Source organism: Balearica regulorum, chromosome 21 (assembly GCF_011004875.1).
Source record: "Balearica regulorum gibbericeps isolate bBalReg1 chromosome 21, bBalReg1.pri, whole genome shotgun sequence".
Taxonomy (NCBI): Eukaryota; Metazoa; Chordata; class Aves; order Gruiformes; family Gruidae; genus Balearica; species Balearica regulorum.
The window spans coordinates 1,690,884-1,710,489 of record NC_046204.1 but is presented as its reverse complement, the minus strand read 5'-3'; the positions used below and the strand labels follow the sequence as shown (position 1 = coordinate 1,710,489).

General features: G+C 41.7%; 1 protein-coding gene across 1 annotated transcript; it reads right to left on the bottom strand.

Annotated features, from left to right (window-relative positions):
- Positions 1 to 1,850: 1,850 nt before the first annotated feature.
- On the bottom strand, positions 1,851 to 18,961 carry TTC34 (tetratricopeptide repeat domain 34). The gene is made up of 8 exons (XM_075773480.1): positions 18,653 to 18,961; positions 17,430 to 18,250; positions 16,117 to 16,342; positions 14,070 to 14,262; positions 9,224 to 9,390; positions 8,100 to 8,367; positions 7,619 to 7,833; positions 1,851 to 2,395 (listed from the first exon to the last, which is right to left on the bottom strand). The coding sequence occupies exons 1-8, from the start codon at positions 18,959 to 18,961 to the stop codon at positions 1,877 to 1,879; spliced, it is 2,718 nt and encodes a 905-aa protein (XP_075629595.1). The 3' UTR covers positions 1,851 to 1,876.
- Between the last annotated feature and the right edge of the window lie 645 nt (positions 18,962 to 19,606).

The following is a 19,606-nucleotide window of genomic DNA, read 5'->3' as shown; positions in this document are numbered from 1 at the left end:
AGATTTATTATTCCAGTCAATCAAAAACACAAAAATCAAGGGGGAAAAAAACCAATTCTAAAGCTCTGAACAACTGCTTCTCAAAAATTTCAGCATAAGACACGGAGAAATTGATTACTATTTGAAGAAAAATCAGCAAAGTTCTTTCTTTAAGCTTGTAAATGTAGCCAACAGTTGTTTAAGGATATAATTTCATGCTTGGAAAGAAACTATCCTGTAGCATCTTGATACTGATTAGGAGCAAAAAGTACTCATCAGTGTCACTAGGATTAAAATCAGAATAACTTTTCTTGCTTTTGAAAGGAAAGAAGCCCACTCTTACCTGTGCTCTTAGGGAGGAAAAAAAAGGCACATGCAGAGAAGAAAAAAAACAGATGCAAGGGTACAGATGGTATCATTGCCTATTGGGTTGATTGCATGGCTGGTGAATGAAGTGTCACTCTGGAATGCTGCCTTTCAGAAAACAATGTAACAAAAAAGAAACTTCCATTTCCCTTTCATCCTAATCAAAGCAGGAAAGCAGTTCTCAGTATTGCTTTAATCTTTGTTTTCAATAGTAGTTTCTATTTTTGTCCATGGTTGTATTATCCCACTCCAAAAACAGTGGGATGAATTCACTCAGAGCAGTCAAAACAAATATACAAGTCTGTTGTTTGGGGCCCCACCTCGTTGTTTCCTTTTTGCACAGCATAGGCGTGCTGCTTCCAAATTAAGCTATAGTCTCCCACTGCATGGATGAAACCACAAACCACGCAGAAATTGGGTATATCGGCACTGTCTCTGTGCTGGCCCCTCAGTCTAGCTGTCCTTATAGGTGGTGAAGCTAGCTTTACAGGTGACAGCAGGCAGAACCCTTTGGAGCATGTGAGATGTCGATTCCCATCCTGTCCAGCATGGATGATGAGGAATGAGAGCTGAATCACTGCAGAGCAATCACATTACCATCTTGGCTGTAGCCTCCAACCCTGACCTCCTGCTTGTACATTGATCGCTTCTTGATTAGTTCATGTTCCAGTGCTGTCTTTTGCACACAAATATCCAGGAGTGTGAAAGATGATACTTAGCAGGCTCTTGTAGACGCCCCTACTAAGAGATTATCTCCAGTTTGCACTGGCAAACAGACACACGGGGATCTGGAAGTCCAAGGTGAAGTCTGGAGTACAGCTGCCTGTGGGTCCTACATAACAGGCTATTAGTCACTAGATTGGATGTTTCATCTCTGTTGAGTCTCATCCTTCATGTTATCTATGTTCCCTGGGACAGAAAAACAGTGTACTTTGCATTTGTATTGCTCTGCTCCCCTATATTGGTGCTGATCATTGTAAATCCACTAGATTCTGACAAGGGCAGTTCCTTCCATTCAGGAGTGGCTCATCTGAGTGGTGTAACACACATGGTCCTTCACAAACACATTACAAATGTTACTTTTGACTGATCTTTTTGACTGGCCCATAAAAATAAGGCTACTTAATTGAACAGTATGTGTTAAAGATAATCAAATAAATAGCAAGGAAATACGTGATTATTATTCATAAACTGCAAGCTATCTGAATATTTTCCTAACATGTGGCTTCCAATCATAGTGAAGAATTAGTTCAGTTCAGCCAGACAAAACACTTTCTTCACAAGGACGAGTTTACATACATCCACAATAATTTTAAAGAATACCAAATAGTGCAATTTGCTTTTTGCTCATAGCTCTCTTGGTCAGTTTTGTTTCACTATCTGAAACTTTCTACGTCTAATCTTGCTGTACCGTGTTCAGTGCCATGTCCATTGCATATTTAGCATGAGCGTCTCATCTTTCCCTTATTCTTCAAGCCTCATAAACAAATTAGAAAGCAATCAGACACTGGAAAATCCCCAAGTAGATAAATTAATGTATGCTACAGTTTGATGCCTCTCGTTTAAGTCTTGTTTTCAGCTTTTTAAGTTCTGTATTTTTATCAATTTTAAGACCATAATCTGTAATTTTCCAGGCCTCTTCATAATGCTGCATTTCAAAATTACGTTGTGCAATCTTATGAAATGTTTTGGTTAACATTTCACTGCCAGGGCCACTCATGATGCTGCATAATGCCATAGATTCATCCAGCTGCAGTGCCTCAATATACTGCTTAACTGCTGCTTCTTCCTCAGCCATTGACAATAGCAGGTGTCCTTTCGAGCAGTGGTCCTCAACACGTGTTTTAAGGCTGCTACAGCCATGCTTCTGGATCACTTTCTCCATATCTTTTAAAGCTTTGTCGTATTTTTTCAGGTGCGTAAGGCAAGCAGCCCTCTGTCTGAGATACCTTGGATTATCTTTGCTTGTCAAGACAGCCAGGGTATAATAACCAAGAGCCTTCTCATAGCAATATCCTTTAATCAGCACATTTCCTTCCTGGGCTGCTACCTGTGGACAGAAAGTTATTTAATATTAGTTATTAGAAGGGGGGGAGAAGGTAGACACAGATACTAAGAAATAGTGGATACTTTTTCAAATGTTAAAATTGCATTGAGTTGGAGAACATATAATTGGCATATTTTTTGCATGCAGATATAAAAATCTCTGAACAATGGGCACTTGCTGTTATCTCAAGAGTTTATGAATCTCTTATGAACTCTTCTTTGTTTTTGCGTATATTGCTAAAACTTTTCTCAGAACACTTCTTCTGAAGTTGTTTAGATTCCTTAGGAATGATATGTGAATTGAAAACTGAATGGACCAAACTCTAAAAGTAGCCAGTGTTCTTTTCATGAAGGCAAATTTCTGCCGTTGTCTGCTCTAACAGGTGACTATACGGACATTGCACCTTCTGGTCAGTAGATAGCCCCAGGTACTGCCCCACAAATATTTGCATGTGCTAATAATGAAGGTTGGTCTGTACTGAAGTTTCCCTAAGCTATAGGAAACAATGGCCAACTGCTGGCTTTACTAATCATTAATCTCAATTGCAAGTGAACTATCTGCCCTTATGTGAAGGGAAAAACAACAAGAAGAAAATAGAGAAGGCAGAACGAGCCACATAATTTTTAGGTTCATAAAGGTCAATAAAGAGAACTCCATTAGAACTATTTGCCTCAGATGGATTTCTCATTATTTCCCTTTATTGGTAATAAACAAAGCTTTTAACATGCTGCAGCAGAGCGAATATTTAAGTTACAAACAAGGCTGCCACCAGCAGCTTAAGTCTTACAGAAGGCTGAGCCAAGCAAGCTGAGACTTCAAACACAAGATGAATGTTTTCATCAGTCTGTTTCCATGGGATATCACACATTGCCTTTGGATACTTGTGGCTCCCTAAATTCAGTTAGCCCAGCCACTGTCTCAGTAGCTGGCTCGGGTCTTCCAGTCACTCTGTGTGCTTTGTCTTTTTATTTTGGTTGACTTAGATTAGAATTGATTGCTGTTGAACCAAACTAAGGAAAACAGGTTCTGGATAAAATGGATCAATATTGCAGGTCAAGTCCAAGCACCTCATCTGAGACCAGTGGCATGAAATAATTTCACCATTCCTAACAGTTTATGAAGAATTCTACCCCAGTTTGCCATAAAGGAATGTAAAATCCTATATGTAGTTATATTTATTAGAGAGTGTCTCAGCTTCCAAGCATAGAAATAGAGATAGGACCTCTCCTCAAATAGTGTTGATCACTGGCTTTAATAGTTCTGGCCATAAATTGTAAGGTAGCCTGTCCAAAACCATCTCAAGTGTCTGTTTGTGTATACATTTAGAGAGAAGCAAATTTACTTTGTTCTTTCAAGTGTTTTTAAGGCAACTAGTCAATGCAAATGCTTTCTCAGTGGCAGGAGTTTAACAAGGGATCAAGGTGGAATTGCATCTGCATGAGAGGAGCATCCTGACGAGAGATTTTATTTCCTAGAAATGCTAAAGTTCTAGATCACATTGTTCTAAAAAGCACAGTGCAGTCCCTCCAAATACCTTGCATTCATATAGTTAAATCGTAATTTTCAGCCTTTAAAGTGTATTTGTTGTCTCAGTGGCAGAAGAAAAATACAATTTTTGTTGTTCAGCTGAATGACTAATCTAATGCTGAACCTGCTAGCATGCTAACCAGGATCACTTTGGTTTACTGCACCACATACAATGTTGCCACTTATTAACTGAGCCACGGCTTTGACTTCTTCACATTTCACTGATGGTCCCCAAAGTAAGCAAGCCACAAGATTCTGGATTTCCTGCTGTACTTGGAGGAAGAAGGCACATCTGAGAACAAATGATTCTCTCTCATCTTCACCAATGGAGTAAACATGGGTGTTAGGCAGCTGGATTCTCTTTTGGCTCTGCCTGAGTTAAAGGAACTGACCTGGGACCCGTTTTTGGTGTGTAACACAGACAGATTAATTAGTGGCTTACTTGCACATCATCTTCTGAACAAAGATAAATGTAAAAAGAAGACTTATGGAAAGAAGATGCAGGAAGTGCATAGAAAGCCAGAAGGATATTGCAAAACTGAGTTCAGCTGCTGCATGTGGCCTTTGAGAAGCACTTGCCACCAGCCTCATTGCAGGTGACTTTGGAAAGCCAAGAGCAGGCTATGTAGTCCATTCACCGATGTACTGTAGTCCATCTTCCAACTTGTCACTAAAGATTCGATTATGACTTCCAGACTGAAATAAGTCTAGTTCCATCTGGAAAAGGCTAGCAGGCCATAAGTGACCGCTGGTTGGACTGCTTCCTGGATTAGGTCTCTGTGTCCCCTTCTGCCATCTATTTATCTCACTGTGTGATAAAAGACTGAAAATACACATATTTTTGCTGCATTTTTGGTTCCAGTCCCTAGTGGCTGATGTTATGTTGAAATTGATGAAGGTTCAATTCCTTAGAAAGAAAAGGAGTGAGGAGTTTAACAGACATGGAATTACGGCCAAGGGTTAGTCTCTGAGCAGTGAATACCAGAAGATGGACTGATAAGCATTGAGCTTTGGAAGAGGGTTGGATGTTTGCAGAACAATTTGGAGCAAGTCTTTCCTTCTATACCTGCAGACGCTAGTTGAGGTCCACATGCCATGATGGCATGTGGTATGGCAACTTCTACCTTGGGCTGAGGGCTGAACTCTGACACAGACCATATAGGTGTTGAGACCATTTTTGTAGGAGTCAACTCTGGATATCCTATGGCGCCAACAGAAAGCACAGCTCTGAGGATCTGGGCAAGGAGCAAGCAATCAGTCATGAATTTAACCTTTGACATAGGAAACTGAAGGGTTGAAGCTGCACTAGCGGCAAGCAAACTCCCTTCCTCTGACCTTTTGCAGTTTAATAAATCTTTCAGATTCCTATTCCCATGTGGCTCTCCCAGTTGTTTACAAATTTCTTAGCATGGGACCCCTTAGACTATAAATAATGGAAGAATTTTATTGCTTTGTTTTTCATGAAAAAAATCAGTACATCAAGGAGATCTCCTTCCTCCACCCTTTCCTATTCAGCTTATGTAGAATTATTTTTAGCGTTTCAGACCAGACTCCAGGATAATGATGACACATTTCTATAATGCCTGTAATCTCCAAACACTCTAAACCAATCTGGCAGTAATACTTTTGCACATGGAGTGCTGAGACTAAGGGCTGAGCGTAAACTGCTAAACTGTTCTTTGCTTCAGTCTCCTTATTTATGAAATGGAGGTAACAGAGCACCCTCCCCAAGAGTGTAGTTAGGAGCCATGGCAAAGTAAGGCCATCATTGGGCTTTTTCGCACTAATTCTGTCTGTAAGCTTTTTTGCTTTTACTGAGATCTTCCTTTTGCACACAAACTAGAATAACCTTGCAGGCAAAAGGAAGCGCTACCGGAAAATCCTTTGAGAAACTGGGCAGGTGGATTAACCAATTCTTTCCCGACTCCAGCAAAGTACATACTTAGCCCTTGTCAGAAAATACATATTAAAAAAAAATGTGATTCTGGGCTAATCAGTAATAAAAGTAATCACACTCAATAAATCTTGGAAGATTAGAGAATAAAGACTCCCAGGTGCTTGAGTCCAAATGTTTGCTCAGTTGAAGAAAAGCACAAGATTAAAGATTTAAAAAAAATAATAAAATGACTCTATTTTACTTCTAACACTGGTATTGAGTTCCAGTCTTGAAATCAGTCTGGTCACCCCTATTCTCTCAAGTGGCAGAGAAATCTTCCATGATAAATAAGCCACCAGTAAGGGGTTTTATTCCAGACTCTGTTCAACAGCTGCCAAAAAAAGACAGAAATAAAGTGCCTCTCCCATTTTAAAGGTTTCACTAATCTTTGGCACCAGTGAGTTCCTAATACACTGGTGCAGTTTAAGCTGGTTTTTTTATTCTCTTTTTTTTTTTTCTTAATGATAGCATAAAAAAAATCCTTCTGTTTTCTCGGAAAGCAGCACGCATGGACTTAGCTGAGAGACTTCCATACAGAGCGAGTGATGTGGCAGCAAGGGAAAAAAATTCAGCTGTAAAATTTATAGACACCTCCTTAGGGCCTTAGACACATTCCTGATTCCTTAGACGCATTCTTGATTGTACCTTTATTAACTTTATATAGTGAAAGATTGCAAATTGGCTCTAAAATCTTCAAACTCTTCCCCGTAAGACTGAACTTTTTACATTATTCAGAAGTGAGGGGCTCTTTTCTCTGTAATGGGGTATATCTAGGGACTGGTAAATTAATACTTGTTTACTTATATTCTCCTGCTGTTTTGCTAAAACACATACAAAGTACTCCTCTCAAGATGCATTAAGTCTATCAGCATGTTGTTTGTTTTATAACCTGGGAGAAAGCATAACAATATAGCTTCTCACCAGGGCGCACACAATCTACAAATTGAATAAAAGGAAGCAAACGTTCTCAGAACACGAAGCTTCTGGGTAATCAGAATTGCAGATGCTTGAGTGAATGTTAAAACTCCTCACCATCAATCTGACCTTGTCCTGTCTTATTATTGGAGATGCTTTCTCAGAGGGTATACTTTAGGGGAAAAACTTGAAAAAATTACTGAAAAATACATACTTGAGTAGACTAGAGCAATGTGCCATTTTTGTGTCAAACAGTTTTAGCTAAGAAAACCAATACCAATTTCAAAGGCTAGCCATTTTATAAAAATGTGAATATATTTAAATTTCCAAATGTTACCCAAAAGAACAAAAAAGATTGACGCATTTAATGTGACTGAATCAGAACCTTCAGTTTCATTTCATGAAGAAAATGAAGAAATCATGAATGCCCCTTCCCCAGAAGCCAGCTATGAGCACCATGTAACTTATACAGAGTACAATACTAGCAGCAATCTTGTTATATCTCCAGCTGCTGACCCTCACATGCCCTGCATTTTAGTGTTGGTATTAAACAGGTCTCGTGCTAGGGAGACCAACCAGAAATTCACCCAAGTGGTAAGAAGTGGTAATGATGAATTATTAGAGACTGAAGCAAGGTCACTGCAATGAAAGAAGTTTGGATTCAACTCCCTAATCTGGCTGAAGTGAAGGGTGCAGGAATAAGTCAATTTGTTCCTCGTTCATCTGATAAATGGTCTTCCCACACACTTCTGTTCAAGACAAGGCAGGGAAAATCTCTGCAGCCTAATTTTGCTTCCCATTTCTTTCTCCACTGTATCCTCAAATGCGGCATCAAAAAAGGATTGTACCTGAGAGAGGTGCTGCTGTTGCTTAGCGTCTACGAAGTTCAGGAGAAACCCCAACTCCCTTTCATCTCTCTTAGCTAGGATGCTGAACGAGTGAGCTGCCGCTGCCACGTTCCTCCTCTTCAGCTGCAGCAGAGCTAGTCTTGCACTAGCAAAGTCATCAGCAAGAAAGTGGCCAAATGCTTCCTGAAGGTGATCAAGGGCCTCTTCATACTTTCCTGTTGGTTAACACCAGTACAAGCTATTTAACCCATTCCACGTGGAGAAAGAGACATCAAGAAAACTTATGGAAATGGGATTTAGGTAGCCTGTCTGCAGTCTACATCTAAGGGTATTAATTACTTCATGCTGTTTCCCAAAACATTTGCAAACTTCTCTGGAAAAGTACTATACAACAATACGCTTGCCATTTAACATTCACTTTCTTTCAATTTACTGCTCATTCACTTAGTTGGATCAGCTATACAAAAGAATGGGAACTTACCATTTGCAATCAAAACATCTGTGTAGAAGATGTGATGTTGTGCATCCCTGCAAATTTTAATTAGGGCTTTTGCAATCATGAGAAGATCCCCGAGGGTTTCTTCTTTTGAAAAGTCTTTAGTAGCAACAAGCTCAGTTAACGCAGTCCTGCCATGCTGAAAGAGCCATTGAGTGATCAACCCTTGGGCTTCGTGCTTTAAAGACAGGATTGCTGGGATCACTACTCCTGCCTCCACCTTCAGCGCCGAGATCAAATCTTGCACTGCCTCCTATGCAAAAACAAGCCCCAAAAATGAAATGGTAGCAATAAGTGTGTATTGATAACTTGTGCTTTCAGTTCTCTGCTGTCCCGCAGGCCATCTGCACATCTTTGGAAGCTCTTTGCTCTTCCCTGTCCTTGTGCTCCCTCTTTTCCATTTGCAAAGCTGATATAAAAGCATAAAGACAGGTTTGAACGACTACTTGCAAAGTGTTTTGAACTCCTCAGATTATCATTGAAAAAAATTCTTAGAGCAACAAGAAAGAGATGCTGTGAATGAGTAAGTGCAAGCAGGATTTGGCTCAGCCAGGATAAACCAGCACAAATCCATACACCCAGTCGTGACATGCAGGTAAAGTGTAAGGCTACTGACCATATTGGAAGCAGATAAACCATGCAGACATCTGACATGATTTGCAGGCAATGCTATCCTGCAATCTCCAAAGTCCACTGTAATGCTAATTGCACACGAGCTTTTCATAGATGACGGAGAGGGATGCACTAAACCTTGAAACAGTTCTTTCTTTTTTCTCTTTCTACATTTCATCTAACACAACAACATGTCAGGAAAATGTGAGATCAAATACAAGGGTGAGTTTGCAGCATTGCAAATCAACGCACGGTAGTGACAGTGAATAAGATCTATGATTAAGGTTTAGTCTTCCTCTCTCTAGACTTGGGAAAGCAAATCACTAGTGTCAAGTGGACTATTTATACACCCAGCCAAAACAAGAGCCTTTCACTGCCCACATTCTGTGAGAAACTCTCTTGATTTCAGTAAGTCCATGACAAAGTCTGTGGTACCTTACACTAATATTGCTTAATACTGTCAGAAAAATCACCAGCAATTAATATAGTGATAATACCTTCTGCTGCTTCAGAGCAAGGTAGATGAATCCTCGTCCGCTCAGAGCTTGCACATTCCTAGGGTCCTCTTTTAGGATGGCATTAAAATCAAAAATAGCAGTTTTCTTCTGACCAAGGCGCCCATAACATCGAGCCCTGATGAGAAGGCAATCTTCAGCATAACCACCTGGAGGAGAGAAATGCAGCCATGCTTACTTGAAATGTCTCAAGTCTACTGCCCTAAACCAGGGTGCAGTAAATCCCAGCGTGTGCCAAGCACTAAGCCCCATCGAAGGGCTTCAAAGCAGCTAAGTGAAAATGATGCGGTAGATCTATGTGTTGCGTTACGGTGACTGCAGGAATGAAAAGTAGCACTTTATTCAGAGCTATGGCATGGGTGGAATAAGAGGGGTGTGCTGGAGGGAGGCAAATGTGCTGTGGTAAGGAACTGCAATCCACCAATGTGACTGGAAGAAGAATAAGGAGGGTGCTGTAGAAGACATCCAAGGATATCCATACGAAGCTACAGAAAAATTCCACTTTGCCTGAGGATACCTGAGGAAGTACAATGAGAGTACTTAAGTGGTAGTTTCCTTTATTTTTGTTGCCAGTGGAATTCCTATCGCATACTATCAGTTCTGAGTTGAAAGGAAAAAAAGAACCGATATCACGCTGGTTTCCAAAACACTGAATCAGTTAAGTGTCCTAGTGAGGCTAGTAGAATTCTGTCAAAGAATGAATTTTCACTGGGGAAGTCTTGAAAGTGTTTTCTGCTGTGTATTACAAAGACCAGGCTACTCTGATGTTCTAGGTCTTGTGGTGTACTTGTCATTCTGCAGCGAAATGGTGAGTTGTGGTTCAGCGTTGCTGCTCAGGACTGGAGTTCAACCTTTAGCTTTGCTTCAAAATTCCTATCTTACCACAGAAAAAACAATTTCTCTGTCTGTCATCATCTAACTTGGGAGATGCATCTGTCATGGCTGGTTGGGATAATTTCAATATGTTTGACACAAGCCACAGAAACATTAATGGGACAGAGAGACAAAGCAGTTTGGGTGTTATGCTAGCCTAATTGCAATGTCAGCCTAAAGCTTTCCCACGCGACCAGCAAGCCTCCCCACTAATGTGAATGTGAACCTGGTCTTTGTGCCATAAAGCTAGCCATGTTTCTCACTTACAGGTGGCTGACAGCAGAAACCAGTGCATCTTCCTACTTGCTCTGTAGGCCACCAAGGAACAGGCAAGCCTGGACCAATAAAAAAGACTGGGCTGCAGTGTGTGCAAAAAAACCTTTTCAGGGCATATATTTTGCTACTAAGATGAATTTTTCATAAGAAGAAAGATTCTACATGTTATAAACAGAAGAACCAGTTCTGGAAATAGCTAAAAAGATGTATATATATTTTCAGAAAAAAAAATAATTCTAACAGTAATTTACAGAAAGAAAGGGAACTTTGCTGAGAGTAGTTGTACGGCTGCAATTTGATTTATAACTGTAACTGTTCTACTGTGACTCAACTCTAACTTTCCAGACAGGGACAGGAACCATACTGTGCCAGGCACACCAAAAACACAGGCCCCACTTCAAAGAGTCTTCAGTCTAGTTAAACATGCCAAAAGAACATTGTAATAAAAAATTTGAGTGAGTGGAAAAGGTAACAGAATGAAAATCATAAAATCACATTGCTCAACTAGCTCAAAAGCTTCCTGGTTTCTAATAGAAACAAATACACATGTTGATCAAAACTGTCTCTCCTTAAATACCCACAACTGCTTTTCTGATTGCCTCAAGGTCTCAGCAAGAGTGGCTCTCCTCAGGAACAGCCAAAGGAAACAGAAGGAATGGCCTGCAATTATTAAGCACTCAACCCTCCCACGCAGGCGATTTTTTTCCTACCTTCTCTGGGATACCTAGACTCAGCCAGCTGACAGTATAGGGAAATTCCATGTTTGCCAGTTGTCATGAAATGACTTCTATCAAATCTTGAGGTCTGGAAAGCTTTGCCCTTTGTTATTCTGCCCTATGGTCTTCCATGCATTTTCACAGGCACCTCTAAAAAGACAGCATTGTGATGCTGCTCTGGAAAGCAGCAAAAGGAAGATGAGGCTATTGTAAAAGGGAATGTCTTCATATCTCCATATCTACCCCTTCACCACACCTTTCTCCAAAGACATTTATGTGCAACAAATGGAGGCAACCTACCAATGATGTGACCGTCATCTCAGGATCTGTGCTGGATTAGGATCCAATTCATCAGAAGGAATCCTTGGAGTTTTTAGTATGATGGAATAAGAGTGGCACAAATGAGAAGAAAGCTCTCAGAGCAAGATAGGTGAGGATGGAGGCACAAGGCCATTTGGCTGTTTTCATAAAGCGGAGTCAGAAGGTACACATTGTTTCAGATTAAACAGTATTCCAGATGGGACTGACTAATTTACTGCCATACTTCATGTGCACTGGAATTTGTGATACTAAGATTCTTTTTTCTCTGCTTTCACTGAAGTGCTGCCCAAATAAACACATACAGTTGACAATGAAAATCGTAGTCCATTCAGTCACTGGTTGCAGAGCATATATCTTTCTGCCATCCACAGGCCCTTTCCTTTCAAGGCAATCTTGATAAGGATCTTAATGTGCTCAGTGTTGCAATCAATAACTGTGGCATCCCAATACTGGATGATAAATCATCAGTGTCACTGTAAATATTTTTTCATAGAGAGGTCAGCAAATGCAGCACTGTGCACAGCTGCCTGCAGAGATGAGCCAGCAGACAGGCTCCTAGCAATTCTTTTACAGTAATGAGGCTTTTTCTCTCTCCTGATATGCTCCAAAACTTCTGTACTAAAGGTTATTATTGCTCTGGAGCTCTACCAATTGGCTCCTATAAAGACAATATCTATTTCTTAACAAGCATCTGTTCTAGCAGGTGGGGAGTTGATAAGCTGGAATGCATGGGCTGTGAAATGGAACATTCTCAAAGCAATTAACAGGTTTTTTTTCCATTTTCATAAACCAATCTCTCTTCTTCTCAATGCTGCTGTCATAACATTTGCTCAGAGTGAAAGGCAGATTTCCATACAAACATGGTTTTACTTGGACCATGCCAGAAGCATTTCCATATTAGCCTGATCTCTCTCCTTAGGAAAAGCTAGGATAATGATGCATGTAAGTGGGTGCATTCACTCTTTTGCACTGGAACTACACGTTCATTGGTGTGTTGGAACAAGAAGGCAGGTTGTTTGCTGCAGTTACTGTATTTGTGGCACATTCATTCTATTGACACAGGAGGTAGCAAATAAATTTCATTGGTTTCCAGGGTACTAATTGATGTAACAAACTAAGGCTGAAACAGAGGAGTCTTCTACTACTACACTGCTTGTCTAAAATGGGCTGAAGCTGGGTCTGTTTGAGTAGCTTTTCCAAATTACTCACCAGCTAGCATCTCCCCTAAAACTTACACAAAACAAATAGGATGAAGGTTGCTTCTTTCTTCTGAAAGGGGGACTTCCTTCATCTAGATGATTTTGTGAAGTGTCCCCTCATTCACACTCTTTCAAGGACTAAATGCTCACAGGGACCAAATTCCCTTCTCATTTATCACAAGTTTGGCTTTGATCTCTTTAAGAAACAATTACATTGTATTTTCAAAGAAGGTCTCATCTCTTTCTAGATAAAATTTAATTTTCTGGGGAAACATTTCCAAAAATATAGTTGTCCAACCTAGCAGTTGGACAACAGCATCAAAAAGCCCTGGCTTCTCTTGACATTACCAGGCTTCAGGCTTACCTCAGTCACCTGTGTGCAGAGTTACTTACTGAAAAGTCACATTTTATAGAAGGAAAAGTAACTCTGTAGGATTTTCTTGAGACTTTTCCCTGTATTTTGAGCATGTATGTATTGCTGTGATAAAACAGCCTCCCTACATTAAATACAGAAAAATCCCCCTGCCATTCCACTTTTCCTTTACCAATGGAAGAACAGCATTACACTGCTTATCCAAAAAGAGTCTTTTTTTAAACTACAGTAAAGAAGTAAAGCATGGCACATAAAAAGGAAAATAATCTAATGTCTCTGAGAAGATAGCACTGCCAATGTTAAAACATGTAGTTTGTTCAACAGCACAGCTGTACTTGTGAGAAAATCTGTGACCGTACCTATGAAAAAATTATGGTTACAGATCAGTTTGTCCAGACCAGTTACTCAGAAGCAACTTAGAGCAATCAAACAGTAATTGCAGTCTGATGCTTGGTAGCAGGTCTACCATAACAAAAGACTGTAAAGTGTAAAGAAGATATACAATGTGTGTTCTGTACTCTCTACACATTACATTTCTGGAGCAGGAAAAACAGGGAAATTATTAGATCGGAAATAGATGGGTTCAGGATGTTAAAGATCTTTTCCAAGTTATGAAGGAATTGTGGGTTCTCTGTGTTGATATGGCCCAGTAAGGGTGGTTTATGCCTGAACTTAACTTTTAGCATGTGAAGAATGTAATTGAAAATAATCCTCAGCTGTGCCCTAGGAGGATTTCATGCGCTAAACAACAGAACAAAATCACATGGACAGGTGAAGAAAAGGGGCTGATGTTCCTGTAGAACAGAACTGAACCCTTCCACCCATTTCAAGTTCACAAGCTACTTACACAGCAGTAAGGACTGCAGTAACTGTTTAATTGCACTATTTCACGGTCCAGATGAGTTGCTACTTTAATTTCATCCTGCTCTTCACCTGCCTTTGTAAGTCTACTGTTTCAATCTTCTCATTGGGGAAATGACAGATGAGAATTGGTTGGATATGCTTGCCTACCCACTGATTTGACTTCCCATATAGAAGTAAATCTCCTGTCAGTATCTTGATAACCGTACCTGCAGCAATGATGGCAAAGGAAAGGTAGGCAATGGCCTCTTTGATGTCAGCATCCTCCTGCTTGTCCTTCAAGATGGTCAGCGCTCTGAAATGGCAGTGAGTTTGCATCAACTTCCTGTCTTCATCTTTGAAAATGTCCATGATTGGCAGGAGACAGGAGGTATCTCCAATTCTGATCACTTTCTTTAGCAGCTTAACAATGTGAGAGAAAAAGGCAGAAGAGAAAGATTGGCATGAAAAGGTAAATGAAGTCATGATAAAGCTGGAAATACGATGTCTGGTGAAACAAGTATGCTCTTACCCAGTGCTTCCCCACATTTCAGTGGGGCTTCAGCCAGCCACGGTCCAGCCAAGGACCATGAATCTCTTTTAATCAACTCCTCGGCTGGCACTAGTGTAAATGTTGGAGAAAACATTGCTTCTTATCTTTTTTCACCACCACTGCAGCTGTGGAAATCATTCTGGGGAAATACTAATGCTGCTTTGCTTACTTTGGGCAGCATCTGCTCCAGACTTGCAGTTAACTGTTTTTATAAATACAGTTGAATCACAGGCTGATTGCCCCAAAGAGAGAAAGTTTCTGTGGAACAGAAGGATTCCAATGACCCCTTTTACTGTAAAATGGAAACCAGTGAATTAATGGAAAATCAGTGAAGTGCTATGCCTTTCTTTTAGTATTGCTATTGGGAATCCGGGAAAAGTATGGATTCAAATCCACAAACTACTGTCCTCCTGGAAAAAAAATCTTGCCTGACATATGGTATCTTTGCCTCCGTTCACTACAGTGAAAATCACCAAACACTTTTTTTTACTACATGTCCTAAGGAAAAGAATCAAAAGGTGTTTCCTTCAGTAAAGCAAATGTGCTTAGCAGGTACTCAACATTCAAATCTGAACCAGAGAAGCCAGGACAAGAACAAAGTTATCTTGATTGATAACTTTGAATAAGTTCATCCATTGAACTTATTACCTTCTCTATTTTTATTAATAAATACAAGTGTCTGGGTGCTGACAGGCGGGGGGGAGAAAAACATTTTGAAGATAAATTTTTGGTGACACGTATGTTCCCTCTAGAACTTCTAGCAGAAGCTGCAGATAGGAATCCAACTTCCAAGAGCAATGTATGAACTCTAATAAAGTCATGTCATTCATTAATAGCCTCTCAAAGGCAGCAAATTATACAAAACTTTTATTTTTCGTAGAGAGTAGTGAAGTGGTGACAATGAAACCTTTCTCTTCATGGCTAGTAGAATTTATATGGGATTTTTAAAAATGCAATAGTTCCCTCTGATGGCAGAACCTGGTAATTCAGCTTTGTAATCCCTGGTAGGAGAATTAGCACGTTGGAATCTTTCATGGTTTCAAGCACAAGTCATTAGCCACTGAAGAAAGAAAACTGCAGACTGATATTTGAGCTTCTGGTTCTGTTTCTTTCCCCATCCCCCTACAATGTCTCATTAGGATAATCAGTTAGGTAGTAGTTCTGCCTTCTTTTCTCTCAGGGAAGATTACCAATCCCATCAATATTGTCACCAGGGGCAGGATGCTTAGTCACACTCTGCCTAGTTAAAGTCTCTGATGAAGTGCCATTAAATAGCATGTGATGAATGGGCTGCATTTAGCTAGGAGTCCTTGCGCGGCCTGTACTACAGACAGACAGTCCTACTCATAAGGCCAGTATTTACCAGTTTACCATCATTCCTGAGAAATGTCTGGAAACACAGGCTGGGGCAGGTGCAGCCCCACTGGAAAACCCATCACGGGTTGTGCGACGGGGTGGGTTCCACCTTTGCGGCATGTGATGAGGTGGCCTCACAGTGCCAGAGCCTTACAGCTGTCATGTAACGCTGAGAAGCGGGAGACAAGCAGAGCGCTGTGCTGTGAAACTGAAAGCCCTTGGAACACCCTCTGGCAAGCCTACGTCTCTAAAGTGGTCCCTCTTAAGTTCTACCATGCATCTTCTGTATCGTCCAAAGGGCTGTTAACCCTCTACACCATACCATCACTGATGACTCTCATTCTCTCTGCTACCCAGGTCCTCCTTACCTGGTTGCCATCATATGTGAAACCTTTCTTCAACTGCAGCAGTGCGAGTCTAGCCAGGATGGGAGAACTTTGTGGATTTCTGGAGAGTGCTAGTAAGAGAAGCTTGTGAGCTTCTTCTACACAGCCCGTCTGGTACATGGCATCAGCACAAAGGATCTGTGATGCCTCATCAGAAGCGTCCAGCTCCACCAAGAGAGAAGCCAGCTGGTAAACCCCAGGGGCATCTCTGGAGGAAAAAAAAAAAAAAAAAAGAAAAAGGGAAAGATCACCTTCAAGGAATTCCATAATTCCATAATCATAATCCCTCTTTATAAAAACATGTTCTTAAGCAGTTGTGGCTCTAAAGAAAGGTTAACAAAACATGATTCATATCTGTGGCTGCAGCTGATACCACAATGGAAAAGGAAAAAATGAAATAAAAACAAACAAAGTGAAACAAAAAAAAAGATCACCATTTCTAACATAAAAAATTCAGTTTTGGAGAAAATGGAAGACTTTACCTGTGGTGGTATCAGATAAAACTTTGAAAATGAAACACTGAAATGTTTACATTTAAATGGTAGCTGGTTTTGTGTTGGAAAAAATGAAAACTAATAAAGACACTACTTTGATAGGCACTCTTTTCTGACCCTTAGAAAGATGATTTTAAGTATTAAAACCTCAGAGTGCCTCTGTTACACCTTCTTCTACTTTTAAACTCAGGTTTTAATGGATTTAGCTGGTGTTTGGTGTTCCTGTCTCAGATCTCCCAGCCTTAAATATGACATTAATACAGTTAGCATTGAAAAAAAAAATTTGGATGGCCAGCACCAAGTACATGTGCAGTAGCACCTCAGCTCTGTCTTGGAAGGACATTTACTTGGGCTTGGTACTTCGTGGCCCACCAAATCCTTCAGTTCAGAGCTGAGAGTGAAAGGAGCCAGCTAGCACCAATGAATCCGTTTTATTATGGGTGTATCTACTCTTTTAGATGAGAAATCGCTGTCATATTCCCTCTAGCATCTTGCTTGCTCCATGCTTAGGCCAGTTGGTATATCATGGATTAACTTCCACAGAAAGATTGAGCTATTTGGCTGCACGGATCCTATTGCATTCTGACATACCAGCAAAACAATATTTTGCTGAAACAGCCACACCTATGCAGTTTTATTTCAACCTGTTATCTTAATTAGGAACTTTAAAAGGGTCTATATCTTATTCTCAGTTATCTGAAGCAAGTACTCTCTATACTACTCAAGCTGCTCTCTTTCTGTTAGGAATCTGCACAGCTCTGTTTCTTTTCCTGCGCACTGGCTGAACTGCCTCCTGGTTACCTCTTCTTCTGGAGCATCTTCTGTCCTTCTTCTTGGAGAACCTTTACCAGCAGTCCTCTTTGGTTCCACGGCACATAGGATTTGATTGTGAAGATGGTTTCTTCCGCTTTTAACTGGCAAGCTGTGATATAATCCAGGGCTGTCAAGTAACGGCTGCCACCAGAAATCCGGATAAGCCCACGCCCACATAAGGCTTTAATACAGCTGTTAGGATGTGGGGAATCATGCTCAATGACCCTTTGAAAGTCCTGCAGGGCTTGCTGATGCTCATGAGCATGCAGGGAGCAGAAACCTCGCAATGCTAAGAGAGTATTGTAGTAAGTTTTCTGCTCTGCTGCCAAGAGGTGGTCACAGATGTCCAGGGCAGTTCTGATGTGTCCATGCAGGAGATGGCAGTCTGCTAGCCGAACGCTGAGCTCACGTTTGGACCCTGGGGAGATGTGAAGGAGGAACTGGACTGTCTGGATGACAGAAGGGAGCAGTTCAGCACCGTGATTGCCTCTGAGTTCAGCCCGAGTACGCACAGCCTCCCTGTACGCTGCAAACTTCACCTCCAGGACAGTTCTAGCCTGTTCTTCTATCTTCTCAGTGTCATGTGGTGAGAAAAGCTCTTCAAAGTGTTTCATTGCCTGGGCAGGGGTTGCTGCAAAGGCTTCTGTTAAATCCTGCATCATTTCCTGCATGCGTCCACCCAAGAAGAAATATGCAGCAGCCCGTTCCAAGAGCAGACCCAAAGCTTTCTCATCTCTGAGATTATTATCAGCTGAGAAGCCCTCGAGGGCCTTGCTACAAAATGCCACACACTCCTCAAATTTGCATTTCTTAAAGAGGTAAGCTGCCTGCACCCTGCAAACCCAGATATCATCCGGTGCCACTGCAGACAGGAAGTCATAGCAGTTGCCCAGCCACTGGTCCAAGGAATTGCAGTCTGGACTTGCTTTCTTATATGTTGAGAGATAATTAGAGAAGGCCTGGATGACCTGTGGCAGGTGTTCCCTTTGCCTTGTACACACATAGGCCACGGCCTCAGCCCGATCCATCACAAAGGCTTGGATATAGTCCGCAACTCCCTTCCCACCTTGTGTCCCTGAGAGCACCCAGGCCAACGCCCTCAGCAACAGCAGTTCCATTGAATATTTTGGGTTAGCCTTGAGCAGAGTATTGCATTTACTCACCACCTCCTCTGAGCATCCTTGCCTGAGCAGGGTCTCCAGTTTATATACTGAGGATACCACATTGTCGGGACTGAGGGTGGACAGAAAGATGGCAGCTGTTCCCACACTGAGGGAGACAATGGCCAAGTTCTTGCTGTGGATCTTGGGAATCTGATTCTTGCCTTTGCACCACATCTCCAGGGTGGCTATCACCTTCTCCCAGAGCCCTTTGCCTAAGGAGTTCACTTTCTGTACTGCTGTGGGGGCACTGCAGCTGAAGGCAGCCGTGTAGAACGCAGTGGCTATTGGTAACTTCTGCTGGGCGAGATGGTGGTCCCCTTCTCTGCAGAGCCATACAGCAAGCTCCTGAGGTGACATTTTCTGCACTTGTACCTTCACCAAGCAGCATCACACATGTACTGTGGCTAGTGCCTGTAAAACAGAATCAGCAACATGAGGGGCTGTGGAGCACAGGGTTTTTTGCTTGGGGAGCAGCTTTCCAACTGACAGACAGAAGCAAGCCTAGGTCCCGTGAAAAGCCAGCGCTTTGTCACTGACAGGATTACCCAGGAGCAAAGCCACAGGAAAAAATTCTACAGAGGTTCTTAGTCCACAGCCACATAACATTGGCCAGAAAGCTGCCACACAACCTTGTCAGTGTTCCCTACCCCACTGAGTGGCCTGACACAGGGCTGGGGGCCCTACCGGGCTTTGTCCTCCCTGGCTGGGATGTCACTTTGATACATTTTTAATCATCAGATGGTACGTCAGTGCTGGCGGTGGTGGACAAGGAGAAGACAGAATAGCACCTTGATACTTTGCCCGCCACTTGCCTTTCCTCCTTTGCCTTGGACAGGCAAGAAAGGCAGAAGAAAATTTGCACCATGTCCCCGTTTCTACCCCAGGAGTCAGTGGGAAAGATGCGGTTCAGTGCAAGGACCCGAGCTCCAGAGCCTGGCCCTCGGCCCCACACACCTGAGGTCTAGCCCTGCCTGATGCCCGGTGGGCGCGGCTGCGCGGGGC